At 46.6% G+C, this 23,173-nt stretch overlaps 1 protein-coding gene across 1 annotated transcript in view; it reads left to right on the forward strand.

Annotated features, from left to right (window-relative positions):
• Positions 1-23,173, forward strand: part of TNFRSF11A (TNF receptor superfamily member 11a) — a 62,914-nt gene that overhangs the window by 34,806 nt on the left and 4,935 nt on the right. The window contains exons 5-9 of the mRNA XM_055559348.1: positions 2,609-2,702; positions 4,543-4,634; positions 6,092-6,205; positions 8,880-8,932; positions 10,687-11,414. Coding sequence (XP_055415323.1) covers positions 2,609-2,702; positions 4,543-4,634; positions 6,092-6,205; positions 8,880-8,932; positions 10,687-11,414 — 1,081 coding nt within the window. The remainder of the gene's footprint in view (positions 1-2,608; positions 2,703-4,542; positions 4,635-6,091; positions 6,206-8,879; positions 8,933-10,686; positions 11,415-23,173) is intronic.

Here is a 23,173-nt window from a genome sequence, read left to right on the forward strand (position 1 = left end):
CTTGCAGGATCTTGGTTCCCCCACCAGGAACGAACCCCCCCATCCCTCACCCGCTCCACCCCCTGCCCAGAGTTCCAACCAATCTCTAGACTGCCAGGGAATGCCATGAAATTTTAATTTAAAAAAATTTCTCATGACTCAAGCTTTTAAGGTTAAAAACATTTCTTCTGGACTGATTTGTTCTACAGTGATTATTACACAGTTGGTCCAAAAGATGAATGACTATATTTTGCTGTACTATAGTTATAAAAGTAAAGCCTGAGGTTGGGAGAATTAAAATATTATTCATTTCATTTCATAATCAGGAAAATCTGCATCACAGAGTCTGACTAAGTCAGCCCTTATTATCAGATTATCAGTGAAACCAGACAGGCTTTCTCTTGGGAAAAGTCGGACTTGATTTTCTGTTTACTAAAGCAAATCTCATGACAGCCTACTCCCTTGTGAATCCTGGTTCTCAGATACAGACCCAGGGTCTTTCTTTCTTTCTTTTAAGTCCCAGGGCCTTTCATATAGTTGGTTAAACTGTATGAAAGAAGGTGCTGGTCCCTTTCTGCTTTGTTTTCTTTTCATTTCTGGTCCGTGTCTCCTCTGCTTTGCCCCTTTGGGAACGCAGTAGCTGAAGGGTAGAGAGGGTGACACGAAAATCTCACCCCTGCAGTACAACGCATGTGACCTCAGAACAGGTCAGCCTGATGCCAGTTGCCCCTTTTCTGTTGTTACACCCTTGCCCTTCATGGATGTCAGTCGCTCAGTCATGTCCGACTCTCTGTGACCCCATGCACCGTAGCTGGCCAGGCTCCTCTGTCCATGGAATTCTCTAGGCAAGAATACTGGAGTGAGTAGTCATTCGCTTCTCCAGGGAATCTTCCTGACCCAGGGATCGAACTGGGATCACCTGCATTGCCCGCGGTTTCTTTATGTTTGAGCCGTGGGGGGAAGCCCTAATAGATGGACAGGGAGAGACAGAAGCTATTCTGAGGTGCTCTGGACAAAGGAGCTTTCTGTCACCGATCCTTTGACTTGTTGCTTTGTTTGGCATCTCAGAAGTTTGGCTCTACGGTAGGATTTGGAGTAGGTATGAAGTGTGCCTTCTTTTGTAAGTGGGAGTAGTGTGCTTGTGAAAGAGAAAAACAAGGAGAAAGTGTAGATGCCCCAGCGGGCCAGAGCAGACATGAGAGCAAGTGTATGGAAGTCAGCGCCTTTCAAGCCCTTTGTGCCTTGCAGCCCCTTAGGAGTCATTTTGTTTTTAAGGGTTACTCTTCTAGAGTGTGATTATCATTTTAAAAGCTGTTTGAATTCATCTGAGTGACTAGTAGTTAACTGTACCTTTGCTGATATTGTTTCAAGGCAAACCTTATTGCTAGAGTAAGGAATGAGTCCGCTACTTATTGGGGCTTCCCCAGGGGCTCACACGGTGAGAATCTGCCTGCAACGCAGGAGATCCAGGTTTGATCCTTGGGTCGGGAAGATCACCTGGAGGAGGGCTTGGCAACCCACTCCGCTACTCTTGCCTAGAGAATCCCACGGACAGAGGAGCCTGGCGGGCCACAGTCCATGGGGTCTCAAAGTCAGAGACGACTGAAATGACTTGGCACGCACACACACCTGCTGTGTACTGAGCAATTGCAAAAACCAAGAGTGTACTTCCCACTTGGCTTTGGACAGAGAAAATGTAATTCCTTATTTTTGCATTTTATTCATGAAGATAAACCACAGAAGTGCTACTAATTTCAAGAGTAATTTGTGGTTTTGGCACAAGACAGTCGTTTATTCTGACAGCACATGGTAGCCAATGCCCTTCTTCATTGGGATTACCAAAGGGCCATCGTGGGCCAGTTGCAGTAAAAGGAACAGACAGGAAATCTGAGACGTTTCCTAGTTTGATAATATGGTTTTTGAGGAGTATGAGAGAGGCGACGACAGCTTACCAACCAGGATTAACTCCTGCTTTGCGTGCTGCGGCCTAAGACGGGGTCCAAAGTCCACCCCGCCACTCGTGCCTTTCTAAATAGGGTTTTATTGGAACACAGCCAGTGTGTCTTTATACTTATCTATGACAGCTTTCATGCTGCAAGTAATTTGCAGAGACCAGAGGGCCTCAAAAGCTTAAGATAATTATATGGCCCTTTATAGAAAACAGCCGTTACTGCCAGCCCTTGGTTTAAGAGAAGGACACCCATGGTGTAGCGTGGGTTTTGTTTTTGAACTTTGTCAATACTCTGATACTTTAACTGGTAAGATTACTGATCAGAAGGTGTCAGGGCAAGAAGTTTCCTTTCAAAGTGGTTAATGGGCTACCAGTCTCTGTACTGACGCCTGGCGAGGGAGACAGGAGAGAATGGACTTGGCTGAAAGGAGACAGGTAGCAGCTCCCTGGCCGGGAAACGAAGGAAGGCGCCTGGGACAGCAGCTCTGATGGCAGAGGCCGTGGACCGAGAGCTGGGCCGGAGTCAGGCCTGGCCTCCGCGTCCTGCCCCTGGACGGGCTGCTGTCTCGTGCTTCGGGGTCTCAGGCCCCCTGGGGCGGAGCCTGGGGGCCCCTCCTGGCCGATCTCTAAGTGTCCTCGTCTGTCCCGTGTTCTCTTGTCCGTCGGTCTTTCTGACAGTGCAGCTCAACAAGGACACGGTGTGTGAGCCCTGCCCCGCAGGCTACTTCTCCGACACCGTTTCCGCCACAGAGACGTGCAGACCCTGGACCAAGTAAGTGACGACAAGGGAATCGAGAGCTGCTTGATGTGGAAGAACTCCACCTCCGCTGTGTCTGTTGTGAAAACAGAGTGATGCAATTTGGGGAGGCTTCCTCTGGAAGCCAGTTTCACAACAGACACAGTCTGTCAGCTGGCGTGAGGGAGAGAAACGCCTGCAGCCAGTCCCCCTGGACGGGTGGCAGGAGCTGGGTATCGCTGCAGATTCAGTCTGACTGAAGCTTGATTTACAGCTGCAGCTGCTTTCCCCCTTCTCTAACTTTATTTAGTTGCTTACGATGCTTATTATCACTCACCAGTCTCTGTTTTCCCAGCTTCCCAGCATCGCTGGTTTATTTGTGCAAAGATGTGTGTGTATGTGTGTGTGTGTGTGTGTGTGTGCATTGTATATGTGCATATAGAAGCCTCCTGCTTAAATAAATGTTTACACACTTGGGTTTTTTCCCACATAAAATATCCTGAAGAAAACTCGCTCCACACTAATTGACTTACATCTGTGTGGCTATTTCTAACCACCTGGTGCCGTCATAGAGATGCGCCAGAATCCATTTAACAAGTTCTCTTGTTGTTCAGTTGCTCATTCATATCAGACTTTGCGACCCCATGGACTGCAGCACGTCAGGCTTCACTGTCTCCTGGAGTTTGCTCAAATTTATATCCATTGAGTCGATGATGCCATCCAACCATCTCGTCCTCTGTCGTCCCCTTCTCTTCCTCCCTTCAATCTTTCCCAGCATCAGGGTCTTTTCCAATGAGTCAGTTCTTTGCATCAGGTGGCCAAAGTACTGGAGCTTCAGCTTCAGCATCAGTCCTTTCAATGAATATTCAGGGTTGATTTCCTTTAGAATTGACTGTTATAATCTCCTTGCAGTCCAAGGGACTCTGGAGTCTTTTCCAGCACCACAGTTTGAAAGCATCAATTCTTCAGCCCTCAGCTTTCTTTATGGTCCAACTCTCACAAGCTCCCTGCTGCTGCTGCTGCTGCTAAGTCGCTTCAGTCGTGTCCGATTCTGTGCGACCCCATAGACGGCAGCCCACCAGGCTCCCCCATCCCTGGGATTCTCCAGGCAAGAACACTGGGGTGGGCTGCCATTTCCTTCTCCAATGCATGAAAGTGAAAAGTAAAAGTGAAGTCGCTCAGTCGTGTCCGACTCTTAGCAGCCCCATGGACTGCAGCCTACCAGGCTCCTCCGTCCATAGGATTTTCCAGGCAAGAGTACTGGAGTAGGTTGCCATTGCCTTCTCCACACAAGCTCCCTATTGATAGTCATTTAAGTGATTTCCAGTTTTTTCCAGTGATAAATAAATGTGTAATGTATCATCTCGCCTGTATACTATCTCACACTTATATGAGCAAAGTCATAGTGAAATTCCTGGATCCTTTCACTGCATGCCTATTGTTGAATACTCATGATCGATGTCATGATTCTTTCACTTCCCAATAAGTTGATTCTCATTAAATATTCATTGTCTGATCCACCTATCCAGGTTTTATTTTCAAAAAGATTTTCTATGTTTTCAACCTCAAAGGGTATTCATCTGTAGTTTATCACTTAGCCATGGTAATTGGATTCGGAATCTTCTTTACTAAGCACGCCAGTCTGCTCTCTCGGACCGCACTCTAAGACGAGATGTTAGCAGTGGCAGTAGTCACTTCCGCTTGTCTCTCTGTCCACCTTAGTGTGTGGACAGGCACTGGGGCTGCAAATGTCCAGGAAGACCTTGGTTCCTCTCCTGAAGGAGCTTGCAGTCTAATGGGGTAGAATCTTTTATAGCTGTTTTTTTTTTAAATAAGGATATGAAGCCAAAGAACTTACGTACCTTTCCCTTCACAGCTGTACCATTCTTGGAGGGACAGAAGTGCGTCACGGAACCGATAAATCAGATGTGGTTTGTAGTCCTCTCCCATCTGCAAATCCATCAAATGGTATGTTTAATAGAAAAGGTTGGTTGGGTAGGTGTGCCCCAGTCTAATCAGCTCTTGTAGATTTCTCTGAATTACATGCTGTATCCAGAGGCAACCATCTCCCCCTTTTCATCTCATCCTATCCATGGTTCCTGGAGGAGGGCATAGCAACCCATTCCAGTATCCTTGCCTGGAAATTCCCATGGACAGAGGAGCCTGGCGGGCTACAGTCCATGGAGTTGCAAAGAGTCAGACACGACTGAGCGACTTCACTATCCGTGGTCAGCTCAGTATTTCATTTTATCAGTGTTGTAATTCCAGATAGGTTGTTTAGTTGATGATTTTCTACTGTGGAATGGATAACCAATATTTTATTCATATGTACTCCCCAAAAAAGAAAGAAAACTGAGGTGCAAATATAAATTAAAATGCCCAAATATGGTAAGGTAGTGGTTATCACAGCAGGATATCTATGGGAGATTTTGGTCACCAACCAGATCAGCAACTTGGCTAGAATACAATTACCATTATTTCTGGAACATCTGGAGGATCCAATAGACCTCAAGGACAGTTTCAGTGACTGACAGAAAGTGGGCAGTTAGTGTGGAAGCTGCTTGCCCAGGTGAGTGAGATGCTGTGGAGATGGGACCAGGTATCTCGGCCCAGGAGGAGCTTCCTAAGGAGGCAGGAGCACCTTGGCTGCAGAGCTGTGTTGGTGAACACGGGCTAAGAAGAGCAAGGCTGTAGCTTGGACAGTTTGGCAAACAGGAGGGCATCAAAGGTTCCGGATAAGAAATTACATAGAGCAGCATTTTAAAAAGACCATTCTGAAGAGAACGTTAAAGATAACCAAGGGAATTAAAACCTGTCTTAAAAAAGACAGAAGGAAAAGAAAGGCCAGAATCCCAGAAACCAGGCTGTGTAAACCAAGAGTTTATAATAAAAAGGCACGAGCCTCCAAGTCATCAGGCGGGATGAACAAAACGGTTGAGTCCAATTGTGTTGTAGATGAAGGACCCGAAACGCTTTGCAGGGTGGCTGTGGTTCCGTTCTCATGAGCAGCAAAACCCTGGTACCATGTTGTTATTTGGAAGGAGCTATGATAAGGGGCTTCTTTTTGCCTCCACAGCCCATCCACCTGGAGAGAGTGAAGTGTTCTGTAGGCAAGCAAAGATGGAGCCGGATGGTGCGGTGAAGCCGATTAGGGTTGTTCTAAATTGCAGGCATTTAAAGCTGGTCCTGGGCTGGCCTCTCTCTGAGCAAAGGCAGTCAGCAGGCTTGGGCTGCGTTGCTGATTTCACCCTTTCAAGTGGGAGCTCTTCTCGACAAACCTACAGTCCGCGTTGGGTCCCTTCCTGCTTCTTTTATTCCATTCCAACAGCCTTGATTCCAGGATTTAATTGAAAGGGTTATGCTTTTGAGAAAGAGTAAAAATGAACAATAGTTAATGCCGTTTTTCGCCTTTTCTTCCCACACAGAACCGCAGGTTTACTTGCCCAGTTTAGTCATTCTGCTGCTCTTCATGTCTGTGGCCTTAGTGGCTGCCGTCGTCTTCGGTGTTTACTATAGGAAAAAAGGGAAGGCGCTAACAGGTACCGTGTCATGGTGGGTTTTGAACATGAGTCTTAAACTGATGCATTTCTAGGTGTGTGCTTTGAAGGTACATATATTGCCCTCTGACTGCCTCTTTTGATCTGTTTAAACTAAAGTGAAACATGCTTTATATCTAATTCATTGTTCTCTAGCAAAACAAACAAAAATCCATTGTTCTTGTTTATGAATAAGAAATATATTTATTTATCCTAGGTGCAGGAAACTGATAAATATTGTAAAGATTATGTATATCAGATATACAGGGGTTGCATGTAACCTAAAATACATTTTAAATTACATAATTAATTAAAACAAAAACAATATGTTCAGGTAAATGGCAGATGGAAAGTTTTGACTCGGGGGTTACCTTGATAGGTGAATTTAAAATTCTGAAAATAAGTTGTCTTATATTCAGTAAGATGCAGTTGCTCATTCTTAGATGAATGATCAAATGTCATCTTGTTTATTGGGAATAGTTTTCCACCAACAAATTGTTTGATAGTATCTTTTAACATCACATCCTGTTTGACTTTTATACTCCAAAGCTAAAACAGTATAATTTTTAAGAAAGGGTTCAACACATCACTAGGTTCCCTAAGCCTAGTGCCCCTGATTTGTTTAACTTTTTGGTTTATACTGGAGGACAGCAGATTGACAGTGCTGTGATAATTACCGGTGGGCAGCAAAGGGGCTCCGCCATACGCGTTCATGTAACATGTCGTCTTTTGAAGCACCTGCCGTCTCACCGTCCTTCCCCGTTTTCAGCTGCTTGCTTGTTTATCGCATCCGCCTTTGCTGTGGTTCCATCAGTTCTCCCACAGTCACATCCATGGACTTCATAAAACCCTGCCTATCTTACTATTTCCATTACCATTCCAATACCTAATGTAACCCTGGGCGATCAAAAGACTAACAGAAGAGGGAAGATGGTGATTGAAGATGCCAAGCATTAAGCAGAGAGTGAAGGGGAAAAGTTGGACTTCCCTTTTTTAAAAGTCTCTTCGCTGTTGAATATTGTTATTCAGTGCAGCTTCACCTCCCCAGCATTGGAAGTGGAGATGTGAATAATGCATGTTCAAAGATGCTGATGGATTGCCGGCTCATCCAGTCATGTTGTCATGAGATAAACAGACTTCTGGTGTTTTATTCTTTAGTTTTTGTCTCTGTCGTCACCTCTTCTGGCCATATCTTATGAGTGCCAAGGCCAGTGGGCCTGCCAGTCAGTGAGTCAGGGTGTGTCTGCTTCCTCTTCATCCCTCATTTACTACGTGTTTATTGGTCACCAGGGGCTGGACAGGCCCTGGGGTGTCAATACCAAGCAACGCAAACAGAGCCTGTGTCCTTATGGACGAGGCTCCTCGGTGGGCAAGGCAGGCGTTTTGCCCAGAGTGAGGCTGAGTGTGGAAAGGGAGGTACAGAGCCTCAGGTGACAGAGTTGTTTGTCCAGCTTTGTGGTCAGCCAGGGCCTCCCAGGGGAGCTAAGATCTGAAAGACAGGTTGGATTGCACTAGCCCAAGGGGAGACGAGAATTGCATCTTTGGAGGGAGCAGTGCGAGCTGGGGGGATTGGAAAGTTAGTGCAGCCAGAGCAGAGAGTGAGAACCAGGGTGAAATGAACCTGGAAAGGGAGGCATGTCCTGGTGGTGCAGCCTTGCAGGTGCGAAGGAGCATGCTCCCATCCTGAGCAGAGGGAAGGAACCAGTCCTGTGGGGCTAGTACTTGGGTATTTGACTAATTAAAACAAATTTAGGGGTACAGTAGGCGTGGATGCAGACCCACCAGTAAGGAGGGCTTTTGCAATCCTCCAAGAGAGAGATTATCATAGGAGTTAACAGTAATCACTGCAGATGGTGATTGCAGTCATGAAATTAAAAGACACTTGCTCCTTGGAAGGAAAGTTATGACCAACCTAGATAGCATATTCAAAAGCAGAGACATTACTTTGCCAACTAAGGTCCGTCTAGTCAAGGCTATGGTTTTTCCTGTGGTCATGTATGGATGTGAGAGTTGGACTATAAAGAAAGCTGAGCACCCAAGAACTGATGGTTTTGAACTGTGGTGTTGGAGAAGACTCTTGAGAGTCCCTTGGACTGCAAGGAGGTTCAACCAGTCCATCCTAAGGGAGATCAGTCGTGGGTGTTCATTGGAAGGACTGATGTTGAAGCTGAAACTCCAATACTTTGGCCACCTGATTCGAAGAGCTGACTCATTGGAAAAGACCCCGATGATGGGAAAGATTGAAGGCGGGAGGAGAAGGGGATGACAGAGGATGAGATGGTTGGATGGCATCATCGACTCAATGGACATGAGTTTGAGTAAACTGTGGGAGTTGGTGATGGGCAGGGAGGCCTGGCGTGCTGCAGTCTATGGGGTTGCAAAGAGTTGGACACCTTCAGTTGGACACGACTGAACTGAACTGAAAACTGAACGAACTTTTTGGCCAACCCAATGTTCGGCTTTACATAGATTAAAAAGTTCCTTTTTGATAAGAGGAGGAAGATGCCTTCATAGTCTTTAAATTGGTTCAATGTTTTCACTCTCAGGATGTTTTACTCACAGATTTGCAGATGACTGTGTTTAAAGATAGTATTGAACTGACATAGAAGTCAATAATACTGAATTAGAAATAGAAAATAATAATATGAAGCCCTTATCTTTACTTTGTTTTTTCTAGCTAATTTGTGGCACTGGGTCAATGAGGCTTGCGGCCGCCTAAATGGAAATAAGGTAAATTTAGAAGTCTAAAGTGCCTCCTCTAAATACTGTTAACAATTTGGGGAAATTCCCTGGTGGTCCAGTGGTTGGGACTCTGAGCTTCCACTGCAGGAAGCTTGGGTTCGATCCCTGGTTGGGGAATTAAGAGCCTACCCATGGAGTGCGTAGGTTGCTATAGCTATTATTAGTCAAATATTGAGCCAAATTGTGAATGAGTAAGGGGGTGGGACCTCACATCCCAGGACTATTCCCAATGCTAAATGCTGTTTTCTTTGCATTTCATCTGTTTAGGTCATCTCTGTGCCCTTGTATTATTTACATTATTATTTCAGTACCAACCTCGGCTGCCCGGAACAGACCCCTAAGAGAGAAGGGCGGTCACATTTCTTCCCTTTGTAGTTATTTTGGTGGCTTTTAATTTGGGTATGACTTCAACATTGTAGGGGAGCAGTGAGAGTAGTATAAAAAACTTCCACGTGCCCTCTACTCAGATCCAGCAGCTGTTTGTATTTTGACAACGCTTTATTATTTGCTCTCCATATGTGTGTCTGGGCTTCCCAGGTGCTGCTGGTGGTAAAGACCCTGCTGCCAGTGCAGGAGGCTTAGGAGATGCGGGTTGGATCCCTGGGCCAGGAAGATCCCCTGGAGGAGGCATGGCCACCCACTGCAGTATTCTTGCCTGGAGAATCCCATGGACAGAGGAGCCTGGCGGGCCACAGTCCATGGGGTCGCAAAGAGTCAGACATGACTGAGCGACTGAGCACAGCAGCGTGTGTGTCTATGCATATGTATATTTTTTCCTCTGGAATCTTTTCAGAGGGGCAAACACCATGCTCCTCCGTCCTTAAATACTCCCATGAGAGTTTCATCGGAACAAGGACATTCTCTTATGTAATCATAGTACATTTATCACAATCAAAAAACTTAGTAGTGGTACAATACTATTATAGAGTTTACATTTGATCTTAAGATTTCAGTAATTATCCCAGGATATCCTTTTTAGATCCAGTTTCTTAGGTATTTTGTTGTGTTAGTCGCTCAGTCATGTTTGACTCTTTTCCACGCCACGGACTGTAACCAGCCAGGTTTCTATGACCATGGGATTCTCCAGGCAAGAGTACTGGAGTGGGTTGCCATTCCCTTCTCCAGGGAATCTTCCCAAACTCGGGTCTCCTGCGTAGCTGGTGGTTCCTCGCTGCCTGAGCCCCCACCCGGAGTTCACACTGATTTCTGTAATTCTGCTCCCAGCTCTACAGGAGTCACTGTAGTCTTTCCTTGTCTGTGCTCGAATCTTCCCTCCTCCCGTAGCAGGAAACCCCATTATTCTCAATATATTTACTCATTTACTCAATTCCAGAATACACAGACAGTAGTTTCAGAATTACTAAGCCATACCACAGCAAAAAGCAAAGCTACTAACTAGAATTCAATATTTGTTTATGAGTTTTTTTAAAAAATTGAGATTGAGAGCATAGGCAAGATCCAGTGTTCTGAAATTACTTGGGTTAGCTCCCTCCCTTGCTTGGATGTAAACACGCTGCCCCCTTGGAAATGCATTTCGATTCATCTGTTTCTGGTTGGGCTCTATTTGAGGGTTCCCCCCACCCCCTAATCTTCAATACCCCAAATACAGCGCAACAGTGAGCATTCCATCTGTACTTGTTATGGTGGAAATGATTACCATAAACACCGTTTTCAGCCGCGTTTAGCAGAACCACGTTCTAACGCTGGTATTAACGCTCTGCCTTCTGAATTTAAATCAGCAGGAGTCCGCAGGCAACAGTTTCAGCTGCACTCACGTGGAGGCCGCCAGCGCCCGCGAAGTCTGTGAGGGTGTCTTCCTGCTGACGCTGGAACAGAAGGTGTTTTCTGAAGACACGTGCCATCCGGAGGCGGGGGGCGCGTGCGCAGCGGCCTGTCCCCTCCGGGGAGACGCCGAGATGCTCTCCTTGGTCAGCGACATTGACGGGGACCCCTGCAGGCCAGTGCCCACGGAGGACGAATACACAGACAGGCCCCCCCGCACCGCAGACTCCGTGGTGGTCCTCACCCCGCCTGGAGGCCGGTCGCCTTTCCCCGAGCCCCTGGAGGTGGGCGAGAACGACAGCTTCAGCCAGTGCTTCACGGGGACAGACAGCCTGGAGGGCTCCGAGAGCCCCCGCCTCCCCATGCCCCTCTGCAGGACTGCGTGGAGGCCCGCGTCCCCCAAGAAGTCCTTGCACGGAGAGGCGGGCGGCGGCCGGTGCCCGCACTGGGCAGCCGGCGCCCGCTCTGCAGACGGCTGTGCAGGCTGCGGGGACCTGACTTCGGGGGACCCGGCGCCCGGACTGGAGACCCCCCCGAGTGGACCCTTGCCCCAGTGCGCCTACGGCATGGGCCTCCCGCCCGCAGCAGACCGGGCCGAGGCGGGGGGCCAGCCCCCGGACGGGGCCGCCGCCGAGGTTCCCGGCCCCGCGAGGCGGGGCCCCGGTGACCAGCCGCCTGCCTCAGGTAAGTAACTGTCCCTCCGCCACAAAGGCCCGGCTCGGTCCAGGGTCTGCGCTCGAGTCACCCGCCTGCCGGTGAGCAGGGATGCGCAGTGGGAAACGTCCGCTCCTGTTCTCTCCTGAGAAGCCTCTTTGCTGGGTGGGTTTCCGTTCAGTCCGCACGTCGGGTTTGTGGGCTGTACCCTCTCTCTCTGCGGACTCTCTCCCTTGGTTTACACGTGTCTCGTGCCCTTTTGCCTTCAGGCTCCTCAGGACGGGGTTAGGCCTCAAATCCCAGCATTGAGCCCTGAAGAGTGTCAACATTGACCTCAGGACTGGCTGAAGTCAAGGCATTCCCTCAGATTTATGGATTTGGGTGTTTTTTTGTTTGTTTTTTTCCTAAAGCAACCTAGGCTTCAAATCCCACCCCACGAAACTCTTATAAATTTCAGGACAACAAACCAAATTCTCTAGTTAATCCTTGAGGAATTAGTATTTACTGAGGGTAGTTCGCTTGATTCTGGACCCAATTAATGAGGCAGTAGCTGTCCTTTGGTGCTTTTTATGAGAAGCCTCTTTTATAGTCACTGCATACGATGTATTTATGGAACCAGGAGGATGGTTTTACAATTTAAAATCACGATTGAGATTTATTACTGCATCACTGCTTGAGCACGAGTGACCCACCAGTTGTAATATAGCTTCTTTCTGCGAAGGTAAAACACCCTGTTTTATTGTGTAGTTACAAGGAACTTTGTCACTGATGCTGAGGGCTTCTTCTGGCTCTGGAGATTATTTGCTGTATTATGGGAAGCAGGGAGGTCAGGGATCTCTTCCAGAAATTTCTAAAAGCTCTAGACACTCTCGCCAGAAAAATAAATATATGAAAAGTGAAGTGAAAGTGTTATTTGCTCAGTCCTGTCTGACCCTTTGCAACCCCATGGACTGTAGTCCTCCAGGCTCCCCTGTCTGTGGAATTCTCCAGGCAAGAATATTGGAGTGGGTTGCCATGCCCTCCTCCAGGGGACCTTCCCAGAACATCACAGGCAGAGAGCTCACCGTTTGAACCCTGTGCACGTGTACTATTTAAAGGGCCTCACAGCCTCCTCCCCTCTGCAAAACCACAAAGCCCAGGCAGGGACACCTTTATCCTGGGATGCTTTTGCTTTCCTGCCTCTTTGTTTAGACCGCCAGCAGCTCTAGCAGCCGATCTCGGAATTGTTTTATAACCATGAGGCAGCTCCATCTGGCCCTGAGTGGGGACCGCTTTGTCTCATGCTGGTGATGACTCCTGGCTTATTGAGTAGAAGGGTGAATTTGAATCTGTTTTCCGAGCTTTGCGGTTTGGCTGCACCTACACAGATTCACTGTTGTGTCAATGCTTGAGCAGCTCTCAGTCAAACTGAAAGAGGGAGATTAGCTGGGGGTATTTTTCAAAGAACCCTGATGTCTTTTTCCTTCCAAAGGCCTCAGGTTTCTTTTTTCAAAGATTTTAAGGGATCTCCATATCTAAAAGTTTGGCTCTGTGGTTCCTTTGTGTGGTTCTCTTTCTTTTCTGGAGGTGACTTTTCTTTCTACTGGTTGGACACACACACAAAGTGTGAGGTCTTGGGGCTACGGGGAGCGCGGAGCCTCCGAGGGGCAGGCGCCAAGTCCCTGACTCTGCTGGGACAGAGCTCTTTCTCAGTTGCTGACGTCACAAAGGTGACGTTGCTGCCGTGTGAAAAACGGATGCAGTTCTAGGAAGAGCAATGTTGGCCAAAGAGAAAGAGATCATTTTTTTCTTCCTTAGTGTCATGATATCAAAATGGCAGATTTGAACTGTCCTATGAAGAGTTAAAACAGTGCCCATCTCTGCTTGTATCCTTTATTTCTCTCCAGCATTAAACATCTAACCATGGAAAAAAGGGGAAAAAAATGTGTACCATCCACTAAGTGGTGTTAATTTGCAAGAAGTTTACACTGCTTTTTCTGTCTAAATCTGGTGCTCAGCCATATAAAACATCCGCAGAGCGTTGCCAGCAAGCGGGCCAGATTCATGTTCGCCTGAGGAGCAGCCAGACTGAGTTTTGAGGCTGTGCTGGTGCCTCTATAATTACTTCTACATGAATGGCCTCCTGGTTCCTGGTCCAAATAGCACTTTCTCATTATTGCTTTCTCCTTCTCCTGGCTGTGCCAGGTCTTGGCTGTGCAGTGCGGGATCTTTAGCTGTGTCATTAGTTGGTCCCCCTCCACTGAGATCGTGGAGTCTTCGCCACTAAACCACCAGGGAAGTTCCTCGTTAGTGCTGTGCTGTGCTTAGTCATCAGTCAGTCGTGTCCGACTCTTTGTGGCCCCAAGGACTGTAGCTCACCAGGCTCCTCTGTCCATGGGGATTCTCCAGGCAAAAACACTGGTATGGATTGCCATGCCCTCCTCCCGGGGATCTTCCCGACCCAGGGATCAAACCCAGGTCTCCCACATTGCAGGCGGGTTCTTTACTGTCTGAGCCACCAGGGAAGCCCATTATTACTTTAAAAAAAAAAAAAAGAAAATTCACTTGCCTGTTCCAGGTCTTAGTTGTGGCTTGTGGGATCTAGCTCCCTAACCACAGATCAAACCCGGGCCCCCCACATTGGGAGCAAGGCGTCTTAGCCATTGGACCACCGGGGAAGTGCTTCTTTACTGCTTTTTAAAAATTGTCATGCTTTATGTTCTATAAAAATGTGTGAAAGAGGATGGTGCTTGGGTAAAAGTTATGAGTGGGCTTAATCCTAAAAGGCACCATCTTCTCAGGACTTGAGGGAGGTGACCTTTTTATTGGCTTTTGGATTTATATGTGAGTATTTAAAATGAAAAAAAAAAAACAAACTTGCAACCAAATCAAGGGGTTTGTGTAAAGAAACGACAGGCCTGGACACGTCCTCAGTAGGAAAAGCACCTTCTTGGCATCCAACTTTTGCAGACGACGATAGCTCTTCAAACAGCTCCATAAGCATATCTTGCAAAAATAACACCCGACGGTAAGCCTATTATAGCCATGTTACAACTCTTAAAGAGCAGGGAGGATTACCAGCCAAAACCAGTGGAGGGGAAAAGACGCTATGGTCGCAATCTGTGCAACTGTGCCCTAACTTACGCCTTAAAGTCTGCTGATGACGTGATGCTGGTTACCTTGCTGACAAGCTCTTTCACTGGAGTTTGCAGGCTTCTGTCTGGAAAGCCATCCCGTGCGCAAGAAAGAGCGGCTTCTGGTGCTGCACATGTCTCCAGCTGGCCGGTGGCCTGATTCTGGCTCCTGAGATGACATAATTGGTTCAGACACTTCTGAGCTGAAGAGAGGTGTTTCTTCACAGGGCTCACAACAATTCTTCATGAGCACAATTAACGATTCTTCGTGAGAACCAGCTACACGATTCTCTATCGAGTCTTTACTGAGGTTCTGCTGAGACATGGAGACATGGAAAAGCTTGGAAGTAGGGATGGGCGCCAGGGAGTGGAGAACATGAAAAGAATCAATAATCTGAGAAAATGCGGCCCCCCGCGTGGTCCCCTCTCTAGCGGGTGCCCCGTGGGCCCCTTTGCCGGCTCGCCCACCTCCGCCTGGCCTCTTTGGCAGGAACCTCTCCCCTTCCTGCTCGAGCCCACGTGCTTCCCTTGGTGTGGCTGCCTCGTCCCTGCCCTGTCCCCTTTCCAGAGTACCCAGTGCCTCCTGACCTTCAAGTCCCTGCTCAGATTTTGTCCAACTCTTTGTGACCCCATGGACTATAGCCTGCCTGGCTCCTCTGTCCACGGTTTTCCTGGCAAGAAGACCAGACTGGGTTGCCATTTCCTCCTCCGGGGGATCTTCCAGACCCAAGGACTGAACTCAAGTCTCTTGCACCTCCTGCATTGCAGGCAGATTCTTTTGCGCTGAGCCACCGGGGAAGCTCAATGCTGCTTCCTAAACAAGGGAAACTCCCCGTCTGTTTCCCCAGAAGCCCCTGGTAACAACCCCTGGCATCCTTCTCACCGAGCGCAGGATACCCACATCTTTAACAACAACCATCTTGAGGCAGCCACGGCCAGTTATTTGGTAGGAGTTGCCATGACCATCACCACGTCTGGCCTTCCTAGTCTATCCCAAGGCAGCTTGCTACTGCTGCTGCTAAGTCACTTCAGTCGTGTCTGACTCTGTGCAACCCCATAGAGTAAGGATGCTGGTCCATCCGAGCAGCACAGACACACCCCGGCTCAGGCCTGGGAGCCTGGGACGCAGGAGGGTGAGGGCCCCACCCGACTCCCGGGTCCCCCTTCCAGGTCTCCCATCCCTGGGCCCCACCCCGTCCTGAAGCAACTGTTTTTGACCATCCACTTCCATCCTGTGAGACCGATAAGGTCTTTTTACCTCAGTTTTCTTCCCCTTTCTCCCCTCCCCTCAAGCAAAGAACAGTCCTCTGTTTCTAGAGCGCTTCTCTTTCCTGCTGAAATGCCATCCACTAACTTGTATTGATGTTGGAAAGTGAAAAGTGTTAGTCACTCAGTTGTGTCCAACTTTTCTGGGACCCTATGGACTGCAGCCCACCAGGCTCCTCTGTCCATGGAATTGTCCAGGCAAGAATACTGGAGTGGGTTGCCATTCCCTTCTCCAGGGGATCTTCCTGACCCAGGGATTGAACCTGGGTCTCCTGCATTGCAGGCAGAGTCTTTGCTGTCTGAGCACCAGGGAAACTTTGTTTACCTGAGCCACATGTTTGACATTTAGCTAAGTATTATAGGAGCAGGCACTAGCTCAAGAACTCTGTAAGTTAAAAATACTTTATAGTTCAGTTATTTGGTAATAAAATTCAGCATTCATTGGTGCTAAAAGTCAATGCATTATTTCAAAATATATGAAAATTTTGTTCACTATATGCTTTCATTTAGCCCTGCTTACCTTCTTTCTGTTCTAACGAGGCTCATTTTTGGAAAAGGTTTCATTTATGAGCCATTCTAAGTAATTTTCAAGCATGATTCAGAATGGAACTATTAAATCCTGCTTCCCTTCCCATATCATCATAGACCCAGTTTCTTCCAAATGCCTGAAACAGATCTTGCATTTCCATAAAAAGGAAAATCACATGAGAAGCATATGGGTTAAATAGAAAATATGTTTTTAAAAAATTCCAGAAGAACCCAATATAGCTTGGGTAATTTGAGTGTATTTGTGTATATTTTTAGTTCTTTTCCTTGGAAGAAAATCTACATGACAATTAGGTGATAATATTTGCTATAGTTCTTGTGATTTAATATTCATACATCATGCATTTTAAACAACATAATAAGCCTTTGAGGAGACAAGTGTGCATTACCTTGCTTTAAAATGTAAATTCTGTCAGGAATTGGGTTCTTACAAGGAAGCTTATTCTCTCTGCCTGAGAAAAAGTGATTCCATGGAGCTTGCTATGCAAAACAGGGAGTTCACAAAGTATATACATCTTTCTGGTTGTGATAAGATACTTCATTTGTTCATTGTTTCTGTTGACTTAAAATGCTATTTTTAACTTTCTCAAATGACCTGAACATTTTTCTAGCTAAGTCACATTAAATATTAATGTGAAGCCAACCAACCCATTTTAAATGTTAGAAACTTCAGAGTTTCTAATTTAATGAAAACCCTCAAGACTTCCCTGGGTGGTCCAGTGGTTAAGACTCCATGCTTCCAATGCAGGGGCTGGGGCTCAATCCCTGGTCAGGGAACTGCACACCACATGCTACAATGAAAACCAGGTGCAGCCAAATAAATAAATATCCAGAAAATAAAAAAGTCAGAACTCTCATGTCATGCTGGTTCTCAGAGCATCCTTTTAGATAGCCTTCACATAGAGGTCTAACAATCGCCTTGTGTTAAGAGACATATTAAGACTGTTCTGACATCCTGAAGGTTGTATTTTTATCAGTGATATCAGAGATATGAGAGTTGGACCATAAAGAAGGCTGAACACCAAAGAATCGATGCTTTTGAATTGTGATGCTGGAAAAGACTCTGGAGAGTCCCTTGGACAGCAAGGAGATCAAACCAGTCAATCCTAAAGGAAATCCAACCCTGATTATTCATTGGAAGGACTGATGCTGAAAGTGAAGCTCCAATACTTTGGTCGCCTGATGTGAAGAGTCAACTCATTGGAAAAGACCCTGATGCTGGGAGAGACTGAGAGCAAGAAGAGAAGGGGACACCAGAGAAGGAGATGTTGGATGACACGATTGGCTCAATGGAGATGAGTTTGAGCAAACTGGGAAACAATGGGGAACAGAGGAGACTGGCGTGCTGCAGTCCATGGAGTTGCAAAGAATTGGAAGTGACTTAGCGACTGAACGACAAAATCAGAGGTATGCGTTACCAGATGCTGGCTAAGTTTGGCTTCCCTGGTGGCTCAGACGGTAAAGAATCTGTCTGTAATGTGGGAGCCCCAGGTTCGATCCCTGGGTTGGGAAGATCCCCTGGGGAAGGGAATGGCAACCCACTCCAGTGTTCTTGCCTGGAGAATTCCAAAGACAAAGGAGCCTGGAGGGTTACAGTCCATGGGGTCACTGAGAGTTGGAACTGGATGAGCGACTAATGCTTACCTTCTTACTTCCTCACAGAAATCCTATGGGCACATTCCTCACCCAGGACCACACAGCGAGTCAGCAATGAAACCACAACTCACACAGCTGATTCTGAAGCCTGTGCCTTGAACCATGGCACGGTCTCCCTACAAATCGGTGCCAATGATACTGTTTTCATTTGTTTATCGTGCACTGGAGAAGCCTCAGTGAGCCATAGAATACAGGCAAACTTGGGCCGGGATCACTGGCTACTCAGGTTGAGCAAGGGGCAGTGGCGAGGCCAGGCCAGGCCCAGAGGTTTCCACGGGAAGAGACGCTAGTGTCTGTGCCAAGAGGTGATGGCTCCCCTGGCCTGAGTCCCCTCTGTTGCAGTTACCAATTCTTTGGTGGGGAAAGCTCTTTCTTCCACATGCCTCAAACCTCATCCTGTTTTGCAAGTAAAATAAAGTTAAAATAAATGCCAGAGGCAGCTCTGATTGGGAAAAAGCTGGCAGAAAGGCAGCTTCAGACAGTTAGGAAGAGGGAAGTGACTGGCCTGGTTTAGCTTGTATTCCCAGAGGTCTGTGGCTTGTACGTGTGTGCTCAGTCGCTTCAGTTGAGTTCCACTCTTTGTGACCCCATGGACTGTAGCCTACCAGGCTCCTTTGTCCATGGGTATTTCCCAGGCCCCTCCTCCAGGGGATCTTCCTGATGCAGGGATCAAACCCACGTCTCCTGCAACTCTGGCATTGCAGGTGGATTCTTTACCTGCTGAGCCACCGAGGAAGCCCCTGTGGACAACTAGGACCTATAAAGACCTCAAGTCTTCTTAAGGCATCTTGGACAAATCTCATGCACCCCATTCCTTCTTCATATTCCCCCCTTACCAGCCAGAACATCCTGTTGTGTCCTTGGTTCTCAATGGAGAGAGCTACCCCTTCCAGGGCATGCACCAACTGCAGAAACCATGGCAACCGTGGGTCACACACCATGTGGACATGCAGTCCTATTGCCTCGCCACCCCAGGGCCTCGCCCTGTCAGGTCCATTCGCACGACCATGTAAAACCCGCTGAATGGTAGAAAGCAGGTCTTAGGGAATGATTAGTTGTAGGAAAGGACAATTCTGGACTAAGGCATAACACAAGATAAGGATATCACCAACTCACACAAAACCTTGACCTAATCTTGGACTTCCTTGGTGGTCCAGTGTTTAAGACTCTGAGTTTCCAATGCAGGCAGCACAGGTTCAATCCCTGGTCCGAGAACTAAGATCTTATATGTTGCATGGTCCAGCCAGAGAAAGAAAGAAAGAAAGAAAGAAAGAAACCTTAACCTACTGTAGTGCTACATCCAACTCACAGCTGACCTGCATGATGGAAAACGAGACAGTGGGGGAATTCGTGTAGAGTTACTCAGATGAGTGTTCAAACCAGAGATGGTTAGACTGATGGATCACTTTAGCAAAAAAGTTGGTTAGATATCTGGAGGTTAAGTGCTCTTTCAGTCTTCAAGATCAGGTGAAATCCTTCAACAAGACAGCGGTGGAAAAACAACGTGACTGCTCGAGACCTTTCCCCGTCAGGAAGTGTCATGAGCACGACTGTTAGATTCTGGGAGTAGTAATGCCAGCCTTGCACCTGTGAAAAATTCTTTGTTATTTCCCAAGCGTTTTCCAAGCCACCATCTTGTTCGACCCTACGCCGTCCTGTCAGGCATTCACGCATCCCTGTATTCATTCATTTCACATTTATCATGTGCCTGCTCTGGCGCTGCACCTGCCAGGCTAGATGGGCCTGAATGCTGATGCTCGTTTCATAAAGGAGCAGACTATACCGTTCGGTGGTTTGTCCCGGATTCCACAGCGAGTCGAGGCCAAGCCAGGCAGGTGGCGGGAATCAGGGCTTTCAGAGCCTGTCTGCTCCTCCATCCCAGCCCCGTTTCTGGCCCTCCTGGACTCGGGAAGCCGCTGAAACCAGCGCCCCGCTAGTCACCGTCATGCACTTTCTGCTCTTCAGGGAGTGAGACACCACTCTAAGCCACCAAAATCTTTTTGCTATTGAAGTTGAGACGGCGGAGACTAGCACGCCATTGAAGTTAGTAGATTACTTGCAGGTGAGTCTGCATGTGACAAGGCTGGGAAAGAAGGGTGTTAGTTTTCATTGTTGAAGTCACGTTAGTCAGTCCAGGGGGGGAAGGAAGCAAGCCTGAGGCACTCAGGTGCGGAGTAACGGCAAGCTGGTGTGATAATGCTGCCCGTCTAGCATAGAGGGGACACGTAGTGAGCTCTGGACTCGGGGTGTTGTACCACTGTTACTGCTTCCCTGGTGGCACCGGTGGTAAAGAACCTGCAGGAGACATGAGGGGCGAGGGCTCGATCCCTGGGTCGGGAAGATCCTCTGGAGGAGAGCATGGCAACCCACTCCAGTATCCTTACCTGGAGGATCCCATGGACGGAGGAGCCTGGCGGGCTATAGTCCACGGGGTCGCAAAGAGTAGGACATGGCTGAGCGACTGAGCACACAGGTCACGTCACTGTTATTCCTGTAATAGTGACCTAGCTTAATCGTAATCTAGCTCCACTTAACCACAGATGAACCTGCATTCTCCTAGCCTCTGCAGAGGGAGCTGGTGGAAGCCAACAGCACACTGATGGATGACTCACAGCTAGTGGGTCACTCTAGGCTGGAACACCTAGGACCTGCTGCTCCTAGCCAATGAATGGCCAAGCTTACTAAACTCCATGGGTCATCCCAGTCCCATGAATGTGAGCTGATCCTTTTGTAATTTAAAACTTTAACTGTACATTAACTGGTTTAAAAAAATGAATTTGATAATCATGAGAATTATTTCTATGAAAATGATGAAGTGCTTCAGGGCAATTCAAAGAATGAGCTGCTAAAATCGTTTTGCTATTGAAGGTGGGATTGGTGAGACTATGCAAGATTGGGGGGATAAAACGCTAGAAGGATTCTGCACTTAGACCGCTTGGCAGCTGACTGAGTGCTCATTGTACTTTTAAAAATATAATCTAAATTTTTTTAATTATTTATTTGGCTGCTCTGGGTCTTGTCTGCGGCACGCAGGATCTTTAGTTGGGGCCTGCGAACTCTTAGTTGTGCAGCACGTGGGATCTAGTTCCCTAGCCTGGGATAAAACCTGAGCTCCCCGCATTGGGAGTGCAGGGTCTTAGCCGCTGGACCGCCAGGGAAGGCCCCTCCTTTCACTTTAAATGAACCAAAACAGGATCAGAGGCAAAACCTTCCGGGTATCACTGATACAGTCAGCAGACCTTTTCTCAAAGGGACAAGTCTCAGTAGTTCTCTATCAGAAAGTGGGTGTTGAAAGTTTTACAGCAAGTGACATGTGACTTGAACACCAAGGAGACATATCGTATAATCTGTATTTTAGGAGCACTGGTGGATATCCTCTGCAACTCAAGAGTTTTTAAAAACAAGTTCTTTCTCAGTAGAGAAAATGAGATCGGCAGACAGGTCTGCAATATTGAAACATGTCCAATTTATAAACTGTTACCTCCCCAAAGAGTGACACTGAGTTAGAGCATCAGTGAGGGGGAGAACACAGAGCAGGACTTCTGAGGGCTGTCTGTCACCAGCTGTGAAGTTTCCAGAGCCCAGGGCAGTGAAACTACGAAGCCCCTTCTGCAAATATTAGTAAGAGCTTCAAGACAGCAGCAACATTAAACAAGCCTGGGGCCCTTCCGAGCACAGGGTCCTGGGTGGCTGCACGGGTCATGTGCCCCTGAACATGGCTCCCTTGCCACTGACTGCTATGGCAAATGAGTAGAACTTCTTAAAGAAGTCTCGTCTGTACCGGTTTATTACTCTCATAAAAGTCAGTGTGAATAGGACAGACTTGGACTTGATCAAAGATGGTCTTTATCATTAATTGTACTTCTGATAAGGAAATACATGAAGAATAAAATTGAGCATCTCATACTCTTTCTAGGTAACTGGTCTTTACATCCTAATTGTCAGGAATTTAAAGTTTTGTTTTGTTTTGTTTTGGTCCTCCCCCCTCTACTTTACCTCCCCATCCCAAGAATAATATTCTTGATCCAATCTATGGATCAAAGAATTCTGAAATGTTTAAATATATCTCTTATGCAAAAGGGTTTGAGTTCTATTTTGGAAAAAAATAGAAAATAAGAATATAGACCCTATAGAGTAAATCAAAGATATGTTGGCCATGAGGCAAAGGCATGGAATGAAATTCTTAAGAAGAAAAGTTTAACACAATATCCTGACGTGTAAGAGGATGGTTTAAAAAACTTTTTCAATCTGAGTTCAGACAAACTGAAGATTCTGACAAGGAATAAGGTTAACAACAATGGAGTCATGATGATGATTTGTTGGAAAACAAAATTTTAAAGGGTGGAGAAATTATATATACCATGACAGAAACAGATAAATCAATATGAAGAGGATGAAGAGGATATTTAATTCAAGACCATAAATCAGTCATACTGTGATGAGCATTGCCTTGTGTGTAGGTTTATATAATTTTGGAAAAATGACAGAATCAGCAGTCAATGTTGAAATAATAAAAAGCTAGAAGAAATACACCAAGAAAAAAAAAATCACACTTTAAAGCCACTTCAAATTGCTGCTCTTATTAAATAAACATAGTACCTTTTGTTTTTTATTGTTAAACATGGTGTATTTTAAACTGTAATGGAAGGTTTATGGTATACACGTATCACTTTTGATTTCTCACGTTGACTTTTGTGTTTAAGTAGTGATCCCTCAACTAGGAAGACTTCTCTTAGTTATTATATTCATTCATTCTGCTGCTGCTATGGTAGGAGCCCTTGTGTCAGGCTTGGTTGGTTGCTGAGTTACTTGAAAAAGTCATTTACAAGTTCATATCTTAAACATCTTTAACTTAAAACACATAACTTACATTCACACATTGACTTTTTTTAGTACAGGGACATATGTGTTGGTTGGTTATAGTTTCCTGAGTCTTTTTCACATTAACCACGCCATCCTAATTCCCAATTTCTGTTTCTTTAGTGGGGAATGAGAAATTATAGGTCTTTGCAGAACAAATTTGAGTGTAAACTCCTTCTGCATTTTTAAAGACTCCTTTTCTTTTCTTCTTTTAACAGAGGCCTTGTCCAGTTCAGCAGCTGGTTGATGTCTTTTGTGTTTAGTGTCTCACATTTATTTGGGTCATTGCAAACATTCACTTTAGTTTTCTTAGAAACATTTGCCTTTTTTCACACTTACCTTTCACAACTTT

The sequence above is a fragment of the Bubalus kerabau genome, chromosome 21 (assembly GCF_029407905.1).
Source record: "Bubalus kerabau isolate K-KA32 ecotype Philippines breed swamp buffalo chromosome 21, PCC_UOA_SB_1v2, whole genome shotgun sequence".
Taxonomy (NCBI): Eukaryota; Metazoa; Chordata; class Mammalia; order Artiodactyla; family Bovidae; genus Bubalus; species Bubalus kerabau.